The sequence below is a fragment of the Protopterus annectens genome, chromosome 2.part1 (assembly GCF_019279795.1).
Source record: "Protopterus annectens isolate FY-2018-M chromosome 2.part1, PAN1.0, whole genome shotgun sequence".
Classification (NCBI taxonomy): domain Eukaryota; kingdom Metazoa; phylum Chordata; order Ceratodontiformes; family Protopteridae; genus Protopterus; species Protopterus annectens.
Window position 1 is genome coordinate 210,357,973 of NC_056729.1, and position 13,282 is coordinate 210,371,254.

Sequence of the window (13,282 nt, forward strand, 5' to 3'; positions counted from 1 at the left end):
ACTATTGTTTAAACAGCAGTATAAATGCATTTACAGGATGGCGCTTACAGAAGTTAATGTAATTAACTCGCTTCAGTTCTTTAATCAGCATTAAATAAAGCATACATAGCAGTTTTTCACTTGTGGGTGAAACAGCAATATAAACGCATTTACATGTGTCTGGACGCTAATGCAGCAATGTGAACGAGAACGTTACTTTTTAAAGTACTTTTAGCAGGCTTGCTGCAAATCCACGGACTCGTTCAACACAAAAATAATAATAAGAATCACTGATTGCTCTGTCTATAAATTGGCATTGTTTGCAAATGAATCCCAGCATGCTCTGCAGGAGCTAGTCCACTGCTGTGACACCTCACATGGTACAAGCTTGCTCTATAGCTGTCCAATACTTCTAAGGGCAGAGTGCTGCCCACATCTTGTGTTTAAACTGGTTGGCAGTCCAGCTCTAGAGGATGAGGTTTTATTTGCAAGATTTAAGTTCTTGAAGGCAATGGTTTCCTTCAACTTTTACTAAGTTTTTTGTTGGACAGAAGTTTTACCACTTCTTCCACTGCACTTAAAACACATCATCTCCTTTTCTTCCTAATAACCACTACATGTGACACACTGTACACTACTCAAAGGTTTTACTCCTGCTTAACAATTTTAAAAGTTCAATTTCTGAGGAGAGCAGATGATGATCAAAATCTTATGTGATAGTATATGTAAGTCTACTCTCTTTTGTATACATCACACCTGCTGCTTCTTACAGTGTTTCATCTAACCTGAGTGATTAGAAAGACAACATTATGGTGTATATGCTTGTATTTATTTAAAATGTTTCAAAACTATTGTAGACTTAAAAGCAAGTCAAGTATGCATTCAGCAGAGCAATTGTACTAACTCTTTTAGTCTAAACATATTGTCAGAAAGATGCAGTAATTTTAATATATGCATTTCCTTATTGTAATTAGTACTTGTAAAAAGAAAAAAAAATGTGTTCAACTTAAAAATGATCTCAGTTGATTTAGTTTTTGAAAGACTTGTGCAAATTCCTGCTGCACTTACTGCTTCACTGTTTGTCCATTACAAGCTTACTTATAATCAAACATTTAGCTTTAGTTTATTATAGCATATTACTTTGATTCAAGTAGTATATATACAGGACCTACATTAAGCAACTTGTTGACTTTCTACCTCACACTGTACACAGACCGTTAGCTTTATAAACCCACTTTATGATAAAATTAGATCATTTAAAAGACTATATCCCAACATTTTAAGAAAATATTTACAGTGCTTGAATGTTTGGGTGCTGTTCTGTGCCAGACTAGTATTTCTTTACTACTCCGCCAACTTCTGCCATCTTCAGTATGCAGACATGTTCATTATATTTAAGCTATATTTATTATTTATGTAATGAGAAGTAGCCAGTTAATTGCGACATTCACTATCATCATCAATTCATTTTCTACATGGGGTCAGAATATTGCCTTAACTGTTGTTACTGCTCTCGACTTAATGCCACGCTTGTACCTACTTTGACTGTCACAGATCTTCTTTCAGGCAATCCAGCATGTCTTTACATCCTCATTTCCTCCAGCCTTTCTCAAATCTTCTTCATCAAATCATTTTCTACTTCTCCTGCACATGTGCCCAGTCCACCATAGTCTGTAATCATTGACCTTCTCTGCAATTGGAGTTTCTTTGGCTTCTGCTCTGATGTCGTCATTTCTGTCCCACAGTGTGCATCTTACTACTCATCTCAGGTGCTTCATCTCTGTCACTTTCTGCTTTGCCTTTATTGCCCAAGTTTAGGTACCATACACCATCACCCTATTCACCACACCCTAGTTGTGGTACTGAAAAGAATGCCCTTCAATTGTCAGCTCTTCCTTTTGCTGTAGCCATTATGAACCAAACTTTGCACAGACAGAACCTCTTAGTTACTATTTCCATTGTATCTTATTATGCCTTTAATATAGTGAGTGAGAGTGCTTGTTTGCTTCTTCGCAGTGCTGCCTGAAATCTTCTATGTGGAATGTTCTAAAGATCTGACTTCCTGCATAAAAGTGATGCACACTCCTTTAGGTCAGGTTCCCTATCAACGTGAGGTCATGAGGAAATATGCAATGCTGACAGCTATTTCTGTATGTAAAACAGGGAACACTGATTACATTCCAAAAAGCAGAAAAATGAACTTACAATAGTGAAGTTTGCACTTATAGCAAGTTTCTTGTTTATGAACATCACTGTAAAAACACCAGAGTAAACCATGTGCTGCCACAGAGATGTCAGCTAAAAAGCAAAGTGTGTTGCACATTGCCTAACAGCTTTAAATACTGTTACATATCTCACTCTGCCTCACAACCCTTTTCATCTTTAGAGCAGAAAGATCTCATGACAGAAGCAGTTAAAGAACACTTTTAATCAAATAATGGATCATATAATGTACTGAGAGTGACCCACGTTCCTGCAGCACTGCAGAAATCAAACAGTCTGTTGAAAATATAGCACACCTTGTTCTTTTAAACAAATGGCTGTTAAAGTTCCATGCATTATGAAAAATTAATACTGAGTCTTTGATCACAACTATTTATTACGAGCTGTCACAACTGATATTAAGTAATTCATTTCTTGAGCTTCACTCTAGATATGAATTTCTTAAACTCCATTTCTCAAGCATACAACGGTCTGGTTCTGAATGAAGACCCAGTCATAACCCTCTGTGCTTTTCAGGTTAAACACTGAATTTCAAAGAGAAGTATATATAATTATGGTTTCCAAAAGAAACAAATGAAAGGCAAGTAACTTGACTACTGACCAAGTCATAAGCCATTGATCTGAATCAAGTATGTAACTACTTTCAACAGCAATACTGAATAAATTTAAAATGTGTTTTTTTTATTTTTATAAGTTGATTTCTTCTATCAGATACCAATTTTCTCTCACATATGCACAATATCGGAAGGACAAAAATGCCAGATTAACTGAAGTTCAACTCTCTCATGCTATCGAAAATACAATCAAATTCTCTCCCTTTAAAAAACTTGTTTACACCCAGTTAATGATAAATAATAATGCCTACTACACATCAGAAAGACTAGACACATTTTTCCCTAGCATATCTCCTCTTTGTCCATTCTGTCCAAGAAAGTCTGCTGACCTCTTGCATTTTCTCTGGTACTGTAAATATGCACAAAACCTATGGGAACTCATTAAGGGTCAAACTTGAGAAAATGGGCTATGGGAAATCTACTCTTTCTTGGGAATTTGCTATTTTACATGTGAGTCCAGTCGCTACGCCCAAGTCTAACCTATACATCCTAATTGCTCTTTTTGCATTAGCCAACCTTTATATTACCCAAAACTGGGTTGATAGGAGAAAAATAGAGTGGAAGGGCTTTACTAACATGGCCTCTAAATACATCACATCTCACAAGTTGATCATAGGAAATAAAACCAAACGTGAAATATCAGAATTTTTGGAATCTTATTCTTGAACACATTTTTAAATAAATTATACCATGAACATATGTATCAAGCTAACTCTACTTACTTTGGAGGTCTTTTCCTCTTGATAAATAATTGGTAAAAGTTTCCAACAGTTTATCCTTGATTTCTTAGTAATTTAGTGATTTTTTTTTATCTTAACATACAGTAACACTGTTTGTAAATAGTTGTAGGTAGTTTGGCTAGAATTATCCTTCTAATCACCATTTATTTCCAAACGTATACCTTTTATAATTGTAATGGATTAACTGAAAATATCTGTGACCTGTTTCCTTAGAAATCATTATCTGAAATCTTAAGAAAGGAGGTTAAAATGTACTTGTTGTTGATATATTGAGGTGTTTTTGTTTATAAAATAATGTCAACTTGTTTTTCTTTCTTTTATGGTTTGTACAATAAATATTTGAAATTATCTTCTTCTTCTTTCGGCTGCTCCCGTTAGGGGTAGCCACAGCGGATCATCTGTTTCCGTTTCTTCCTGTTCTCTGCATCTTGCTCTGTCACACCAACCTCCTGCATATCCTCTCTCACCACATCCATAAACCTTATCTTAGGCCTTCCTCTTTTCCTGTTATCTGGCAGTTTCATCCTTCGCATCTTTTTCCCAATATACTCTGCATCCCTCATCAGCACAAGTCCAAACCAACATAATCTTGCCTCTCTGGCTTTGTCTCCAAACCTTCCAACCTGGGCTGACCCTCTAATATACTTATTCCTAATCCTGTCCACACTCATCACACTCAGTGCAAATATTAACATCTTTAACTCTGCCTCGTCCAGCTCTGACTCCTGCCTTTTTGGGGAAAAAATAAATGTAAAATGTGCGTGTACGCATGCATGTACATACTTTCATGAGAATTTGTATGCATCCTTTTACCTGAGGAATGATGGTCAGCTTTGATCTCAAATCATGCAGGCCAATTTCAGAAATATTCACATCATCAATTCTAATTTCTCCTGCTGCAGCTTCAAGAATTCTAAACAGGGAGAGTGTCATGGAAGATTTCCCAGCTCCTGTTCTTCCCACAATTCCAATCTGTACAATATAAAAGAAGTATTAGTCTGGCAGAAGTTGGAGAAAAAAATTACTTTAAAAATAGCAATTTTGTTTAAATTAAATTAATTAGGCTACCCACAGGAGAAATGTAATGTCATTAGTAATAAAGACTGGGAAAAAAAAACGGTAAAACAGTGGAAAGGGATACATCTGCTGCTAAGTAGTACAGTTAATGGAAACAGCTCTTTCAAACTGAGAATTTTGTACCTCTGCCTGAAAATGAGATTACCAAAATATGGCACTGTGGGCTTGGGGATGGGCAGTTGGAAATAAATTCTTATTCCCCCTTTGTGTAGCAACCCTAAAGAGTTGACTGGAATAAATCCAGGGTGGGGGAGGGATATTAAGCCTCAAGACAGGAAAAAATATATCTTTAAAGAATTGGTTGAATATTGTTTCAGTCATGTTTTATGTAACCTAAATTCCATTTGATTATTATGGATTTCATTTGTACATTTTTGACAAGAAATCTGTCTAGATCATTTGCAGAGTTAGTCAAAGCAAGTTACACTGATCAGCTCGAGGAGTGAAAGACTGCTCACCTGTCTGCAGGTGGCTTTGGATTTATGAGTGTCTCAGACAGCAAGGGATACCTAGTAGAGGTCAATGTTTAAGCTTGCAGCCCTGGAGAATATGATTATGAAGTGGGTGTTACCATGGAGTCTTAGAGGCGTACAATGTGTGTATGCAACCATTTTATGCAGGCATCAAAAATCAGAAGTCAATAAAGGACTATTGTACATAATTTCTGGCAATTATGTCCTAAAACACATTTTACTCATAATGTCTATCTAATCTTCTTTTAAAATATTTTATGTCAGGAGTTCTTGTGTCATTAAGTAACCAATTCGAGCATCTCAATCACTTGCCGAGAGACTCAGTTAGTGGTTCTGTTGTTGCTCTTAAGAGTTCTTAATTTAAAATGATCCCCTTTGCAAAGTGCATCATTTGAGGATGCACTCATTTAAAAGTGCTTTATGCATGTGTTAATTAAATTGCCTCTTTTCTTGCACAACTCAAAGAGAAGAGATTCAGCTTGGCTAGTTTCTTAATTTTTTGATACTTTTCCTGGAAAAAAATGGAAGACCAGTATCCCTGTTTGTCATTGTTTATATGGCAGAATCTTTAATAATAATATGATCGTGACCGTTCCCGTACAGCATGGCAGTGCGCCATGCATATTCATGAAGGCACACTGACGTGCTGTAATAGGGACACGGTTCTGTGTATGAGTGCAGGCGGTGTGTCTGAGAGCAGTGCTCTCACAATACACACACCCCCTGCACACCAGAATTGCTGTACGTCAATTTAAAAAGAGCGAGAGATCGCTTGTCACACCTCTCAACCCATTAGAGTAAGAAATCTGGAGAAAGGGGACAACTTTTAAATACTGCTAGTACAAACTTAGAAAGTTGACAGAATAACAGGTTTTGCATTAGCATGAATCATCCGAAGGGTATGAAGTCTAAAAGGCACACCTCCCAACCCATTAGAGTAAGAAATTTGGAGAAAGGGGGACAACTTTTAAATATTGCTAGAACAAACTTAGAAAGTTGATAGAATAATAGATTTTGCATTAGCATGAATCATCCGAAGGGTATGAAGTCTAAAATGCACACCTCCCAACCTGTTAGAATAAGAAATCTGGAGAAAGGGGGACAACTTTTAAATATTGCTAGTGCAAACTTAGAAAGTTGATAGAATAACAGGTTTTGCATTAGTATGAATTATCCAAAGGGTATGAAGTCTAAAACACACACCTCCCAACATATTAGAGTAAGAAATCTGGAGAAAGGGGACAACTTTTAAATACTGCTAGTACAAACTTAGAAAGTTGACAGAATAACAGGTTTTGCATTAGCATGAATCATCCGAAGGGTATGAAGTCTAAAACGCACACCTCCCAACCTGTTAGACTAAGAAATCTTGAGAAAGGGGGACAACTTTTAAATATTGCTAGTGCAAACTTAGAAAGTTGATAGAATAACAGGTTTTGCATTAGTATGAATTATCCAAAGGGTATGAAGTCTAAAACACACACCTCCCAACATATTAGAGTAAGAAATCTGGAGAAAAGGGGACAATTTTAAATATTGCTATACAAACTTAGAAAGTTGATAGAATAACAGGTTTTGCATTAGCATGAATCATCCGAAGAGTATGAAGTCTAAAACGCACACCTCCCAACCCAGTAAGAGTAAGAAATCTGGAGAAAGCCAAAAATTAAATTTAAAAATTAAAGGTTTTAATTTATTTATTTTTATTAGTCCGGAATAAAGCTTAAGCGTAGCTGCATGGGTTTGCCCGTTGTGCAGCTATGCACAGCAGCGTTTAAACTTCGAAAGACGTTAAGTAGAACTATACACAGAAAAAAAAGTGAAATTGGAATAGCGTAGTGGTTAGAGCGTTCACCTAGCATGCAGTCAGGCACAGTTCGGAGCCCATAGCAGGCTATACATTTTCATATGTGAAACACATCCAAAATGTATTTTTAATAAATAGGTAGTGAATATATTAGGGTAGTGTAGCAGTTCCAAATGTGAGGTGTCACTGAAATTAAAAGTTTAAAAATATTTAGCATATCCAACCGGATTTGCGCACTGGTAAGCAGGGCTTAGCACCTACCTTATTAAGTAATGGGCAGCCTTGCTAAGTGTGTATGCCCGGTGCTTAGCTTAGCAGTTTCAAAACTGTCCAATCATGGTACAGGGTGGGAAAATAGCCCTGTTTAAGCCTCGCAGGTGGGAATACAGCTCATAACTGGTTGTAGCTCCCCACTGTAGGTAGAATGGCAGGCGTTTGTGAAGGCATGTGCTTTAGAGCGCAGTGCTGGGGCATACAGGAGTCCAAGGTCATGGTGGGACTCCTCATAAAAAAAACATGAAGTGAGACTGCTGCAGGACCAGTACCAGGGCTCCCAATACAAAGCAGAAGCCTGGGAAAGTCTCATCTTTGATCTCACCAGTGCCACTGGTATCCCACGAACTGGTGAGGAGGTCCGGCATCACTATGCCGACAAAGCGGAGGAAGAGGGAGCTCTTGGAATAGTGGGTCCAAGAAGCAAGACAGAGGGGTGATGTCCCAGCAGTGTATAAGTATTCATAGCAATAACTGTTTACCAAAATCCAGCCTGTGTATGTGATGGATAGGTTTGCATAAATGTTTCTCTATTTCCATTACAGCTCCAACTGAGCGGGTTACGAACCAGGAAGCCCATTGCAGTAGGTTGCAAAGGCTGCGTCGTGAGGCTGGTGAGTAACAATCTAGCTTGTACTGTATATACCAAATAAATATAAAGGAGTAGAATGTCATCTGGCATTATTACAACTGGGTATGGTTTAAACTGAATAAAGCAGACAATATTACAGTAATAGTTTCATGTAGGTCATATATTAATAAACTGTAATTGCCTGTGAATAAAAATCTAAACCCTGGACTGGTTGTGTTTGCTCTCGTATAATATGATTTGAAATGTGTACAGGTTATGCATAGCAACTATAGCTCTGAAAGCATTAAACAATCAAGTATCATCTGACAAAGTTAGTGCCTCTATAACACACGAGATTAACTGATATTACAAATGTCATGCACCAAGATCTGATATCTGAATAGTAATGTTGTGTTGACCACTGTTTTCCACACTGTGCTATGTGAACATGTATGTAATGTTGTAAATACAAAGTCAGATTGCACAACAAAGAGAATGAGAAAGAAATCATTCAAGGAAGAGACAACAGTGTCTCAATAGCTCCCTGTGATGAAATATGCACTTGTCATATTTTTAGCAGAAACAGCCACAGTACGAATCCTGGGAATGGTAGTAAGCTGTATGCATAATTTCAACTAGGCTTTGTGAAAATGTGTAGAAACAGTCAGGTAGTATTAACAAACATTCCCTCCACAGGTCTCACTGGTAAGATAAGGTATAAAGTAGCTATAAGAAGGCTGTAGTTATACTGTGTCCAACACCCATGGTCCAACCCCAAGGCTGCAAATGACAGCAAGATAAGTACATACCCCAAGTGGTCTCCCCCAAGAAATATTTAAAAGTGTCATGCTGTCACAGCTACAGGTCCCTGCTAACAACAACCAGGGTGACTGATAGACATCAAGGCAGATTGTGTCAGTAACACACACACACACACACACACACACACACACACACACACTGCACATATGCAACCCTGACTATGGGGAATATGGGTAGAAGCAGTCATGTAGTATTAACAAACATTCCCAGCACAGGTCTACCAGGTAAGAGAAAGTTCAAAGTAGTTATACGAAGGCTGTAATTATACTGTGTACAAATGTACCACTGCCCAACCCAAGGTAATAGTTGCTGTAATAATACCTGTAGAGTAATGAGTAGATAATGATCATTAAAGCTGTCACCTGCAAGAATCTACATTTGTTAACTGACATCTCTGTCTTCCCCACCATATCTTCACCAATAATGTAAGCACATCTCTCTCAACTTTGATTTAAAAGCCCGCATTTGCACTTGTTTCCACCCATTGCTGTAACTAGTCTAGTCCAGATACAGATTTGCTGTATCCAGGACTGTTTGTAAGCTCCTGAGCCCCACAAGCCTTTCTGTATTGGAGGGAAGCCTTCTAACTTGTCAGTGGGAATGGTAAGCACTAGGTAACCCATCTACCACATAAGGAGTAGTTTCTGGTCCAGAAATTGTAGTTATTGGGCTTTTGGGCAATTTTTCCATCTCTTTCAACTTTTTGATTTAAATGCTGCATTTGCACTTGTTTCTTTCCTGTAACTAGTCTGCTTCAGATACAGATTCTTGGTTTTAGCACTTGAAGTTGCTTATTCGTGCTCAGCACTTGCTCAGAACTTGTTGTAAGCACTAAATGAGCTACAAATTACTACAGCACTTAACCTTCCTCATTACCTAGAGGAAAACAGTTTTTGTACTTACTTTCCTCACTTGCTTAGAGAAAAACAGTCCTTGTACTCACTTTCCTCACTTGTCTAGAGTAAAATAGTTTTTTTATTCAGGCATGTCCAAGGGTCAGCTCCCAGTGTTCTCTCCTGTCTATCTGATGAATCTGGGCATCCTGGGGCAATGTAGCAATTGCTTCCGGTACACAGACAACCCTCTCCTCCTACCACCCAACACTACAACATGTGAGAGATGCACTTATCTAGCCAAACTGAAGGCAAAGCTCTTTCCTTCCAAGACTGAACTTGACAGTCAAGAGGAGAAGGTAAACACTTGCACCACACCACACTCATCACATAGTCCCACTAAACCTACACCACCAAAATCCACACATAGAAACACAAAAACATTGGTGGAGGCTCTCAATAATAATCTGCTCAAGTAAAAGAGACCTCCAAAGCAGACACGCAATCAACCTTCACCCCCCAACACAACCTAAATGACACATAGTCCACAGACTCAGTGTGCCACTCAACCATAGCCCATAAGGCAAAACAACGTACCCAACACATTAGTCATAGGTGACTCTATAGTCAGGCACACTGATGTCCCACTCACCAGGCTAAGCAAGGAGAAGGTTACTGTCAGCTGTCTGTCTAGTGCCATAATCTGCCACATAACCCATGCACTCAGATCACTCCACAGCAAGTACAAATATGACTCTGTCATTGTCCATGTTGGTGTGAATGACCTGAGACGTACCTCCCTGGACTACATGAAAAGAGACATAGAAGAGCTCTCTGATCTTGTAGCCCAGGCAGGTATGACCCTAGCCCTGAGTAGCATCCTGCCATTGCCCAGAATTATAACGCAGTACAAGGACAAAATGTTTGACTTCAACAACTGGCTAAGCTTCTGGTGTCATTCTAAGGGGATCCAGTATCTGTCTGCCTGGGACGACATGGTCGACAGACCACAATGCTTTGCCAGAGACGGACTGCACCTGTCACCCCTGGGATTCCGGATACTGGCTAAGGCTCTTGCCACCCCTATAGTGTCTTTTTTAGGCAAGATTGAAATGACAAATTCCTACCGTAACAGGAACAGGCAAGCAAAAACTGAGGGTAATGCTACTCAATGCTAGAGATCTAACTCTCAAAATGCACTCCCTCAAGGCACTACTTAAAATGGAGAACATCGATATCCGTGCAGTCACTGAGACCTGGTTCAAGGCTCCAGAGTGCACCCCTGCATTACCAGGCTATAACTCATACCACACTTTTTGGCCATCTAACCTGGACCGGAACACCAAAGGCGGAGGTATGTCCATATTCATTAAGGATATCTACACCTGCAGGCTAGCTGCTCAGCATAATGCATCCGAGGTTATCCAAGTGCAACTAACTCTGGGCAAAACTGCAATCCAAATTGTAGCTTGCTACAGATCCCCCACCATGCCCCAGGATTCCCACTCCTCTTTTCTTGATGTACTGGAAAATATTAGGGCTCAAGCAAACACCCTAATAATGGGTGATTTTAACTACCCCACCATTAACTGGGAAATCTACTCATGTACCAACTCCTTCACTCAACACTTTCTGGAATTCATGAATTCTAATGCCCTGGATCAACTTATCCACACCCCCACCAGGGGCAACAATATCCTAGACCTAGTCATTACCAACATGAGTGACTGATATTCCACACCTGAAGTCAACTCCTCGTTGGTCAGATCCGATCATAAGCTAATCACCCTAGATATCCACACCCCACCCCCACCTCCCATTAAGGAAATCACGGTAAAAAAATTCTCCAAAGCCAACTTCATGCTTCTTAAGACAGAAGTGGCGAACTTCATGACAACCATGCAGATGGACAATACAGTTACGACTGCTGGATTCTACACAAATGCACTCTATAAGCACTTACACGAGTGCATGGATCGTGCTATCCCAAACAGAACCAAGATGCTATCCTCCAAAAAAAGGAAGTCAATTTGGTGGTCCCCTGCCATAAACAAACTCTACAAAAGAAGGAAAAAACTATTGCAAAAGAGAGTAAAATTCCATGAGTGGAGGAGCTCCCTGGTCAGCCTCATCAAGAAGCTAAGATCCTCCAAAGCTAGCTACGAAAACAAAATCGCCACTGATTCTAAGGACAACCACAAAGCATTCTATAGCTATGTCAGGAATCTCAATGGCAACACCCAGATCTGCTCTGAATTACAGCACAACAGCATGAAAATTACAGAACCAACTGATATAGCCAACATCCTGGCAGATAGGTACAGTGCTAACTTTAACCCCCTCTCACCCCTAAAGGTCCCGTATCTATACAGGAAGAATGCAGAGTCCCTGTAATCACAACTACACAGGTAAAAACTGCATTCTCTAAAGCCAAGAACACAGCATCCATGGGATCAGACAACATCCAGGGCTGCATTTTACACGATCTTCAGAACAAACTGGCTCCCCACCTAAGCACCATGTTCAATCATAGCCTCACATTAGGCTTTGTGCCCACTGAATGTCGCACAGCAACAGTTATCCCACACCACAAAGGGAGAGCCACCCTGATCCCACGAACTATCACCCTATTACCCTGATGAGCCTGGTCTGTAAGGCCATGGAACGTATTATTATGGAACTCTTAAACAAAGGCATTGGTAACCTCCAAACTCTGGACCCCGCCCAGTTCGGGTTTGTGAAAGGCAGATCATGCCTCCTGAACCTGATCGACTTCTTTGAGGCAGTCACCAAAGCTGTAGACGAGGGTAAGATGGTTCACACAGCCTATCTTGATCTCGCCAAGGCTTTCGATACCATCCCCCGTTCTGGAATTATAGATAAACTCAATAAACTAGGTATAAATCCTTACATCACAAGATGGGTTGCCAACTGGCTCACTGACAGAACCCACACTGTAAAAGTTGCAGACTCCAAATCTGACTTCAAACCAGTGACAAGTGGAGAACCACAGGGTTCAGTCCTGGGACCTCTCCTGTTTGGTATCTACTTCTCTGAAGTACAGGCTAACACAGAAGGCCTTTGGCCAATGAAGTTCGCAGATGACTGAAAACTAGGAGCCATAGTCAAGTCCCCAAATGATGTGGACATCCTACAGAAGGGCCTCACTGAGACAGATGCTGGGTGTCAGAGCCATGGCCTTAAGCTCAATGCCAAAAATTGCATTGTCATCCCCTTTGATAAAAACTCTGTACCCATGAACTACCACATAGGTGGCAGTCTACTTAATGCTGAATGTGCGATAACAGACCTTGGGACCCAGGTGGACAGAAGTCTCTCCTTTGATAATCACATCGCCACAGTAGTCAGGAAATCCTTCTACATGGCACACCTCATCACAAAAGGGATCTCATCCAGGAAGAAAGAGGTCATTGTTCCCCTCTACTCGACACTCATTAGACCTATTATAGAGTATAACACCCATTTTGGAAAGTACCTCACAAGACATCTGCAGCAGCTGGAAAGGCTACAGAAGTACCTCACAAAGAGAATTACTGGCTTCAAACAGATGCCCTACACTAACCATCTAAAAAAACTCCAGCTTTACTCCATAGCATATAGCCTACTCCGAGGTGATCTCTGCCTAACATATAAAGCTATGTCAAACCCAGAGCTGTTGGACATGCTCCACCTAAAGAAATTCCAATCCCTCCAAGCTACATGCTTTAGGGACCTAAACCTTGTCACCACAGAAAAAAGGACATGCTGGAGGGATAGATTCCTGTCCCAGAGACTTCCCATACTCTGGAACAAGCTACCTATCTATGTCACGCAAAGTTCCTCATTAGCACTCTTGAAGAAAAATCTTGA

At 39.9% G+C, this 13,282-nt stretch overlaps 1 protein-coding gene across 1 annotated transcript in view; it reads right to left on the reverse strand.

Annotated features, from left to right (window-relative positions):
- Positions 1-13,282, reverse strand: part of ABCC3 (ATP binding cassette subfamily C member 3) — a 1,985,081-nt gene that overhangs the window by 93,467 nt on the left and 1,878,332 nt on the right. Inside the window, exon 28 of the mRNA XM_044062096.1 lies at positions 4,370-4,528. Coding sequence (XP_043918031.1) covers positions 4,370-4,528 — 159 coding nt within the window. The remainder of the gene's footprint in view (positions 1-4,369; positions 4,529-13,282) is intronic.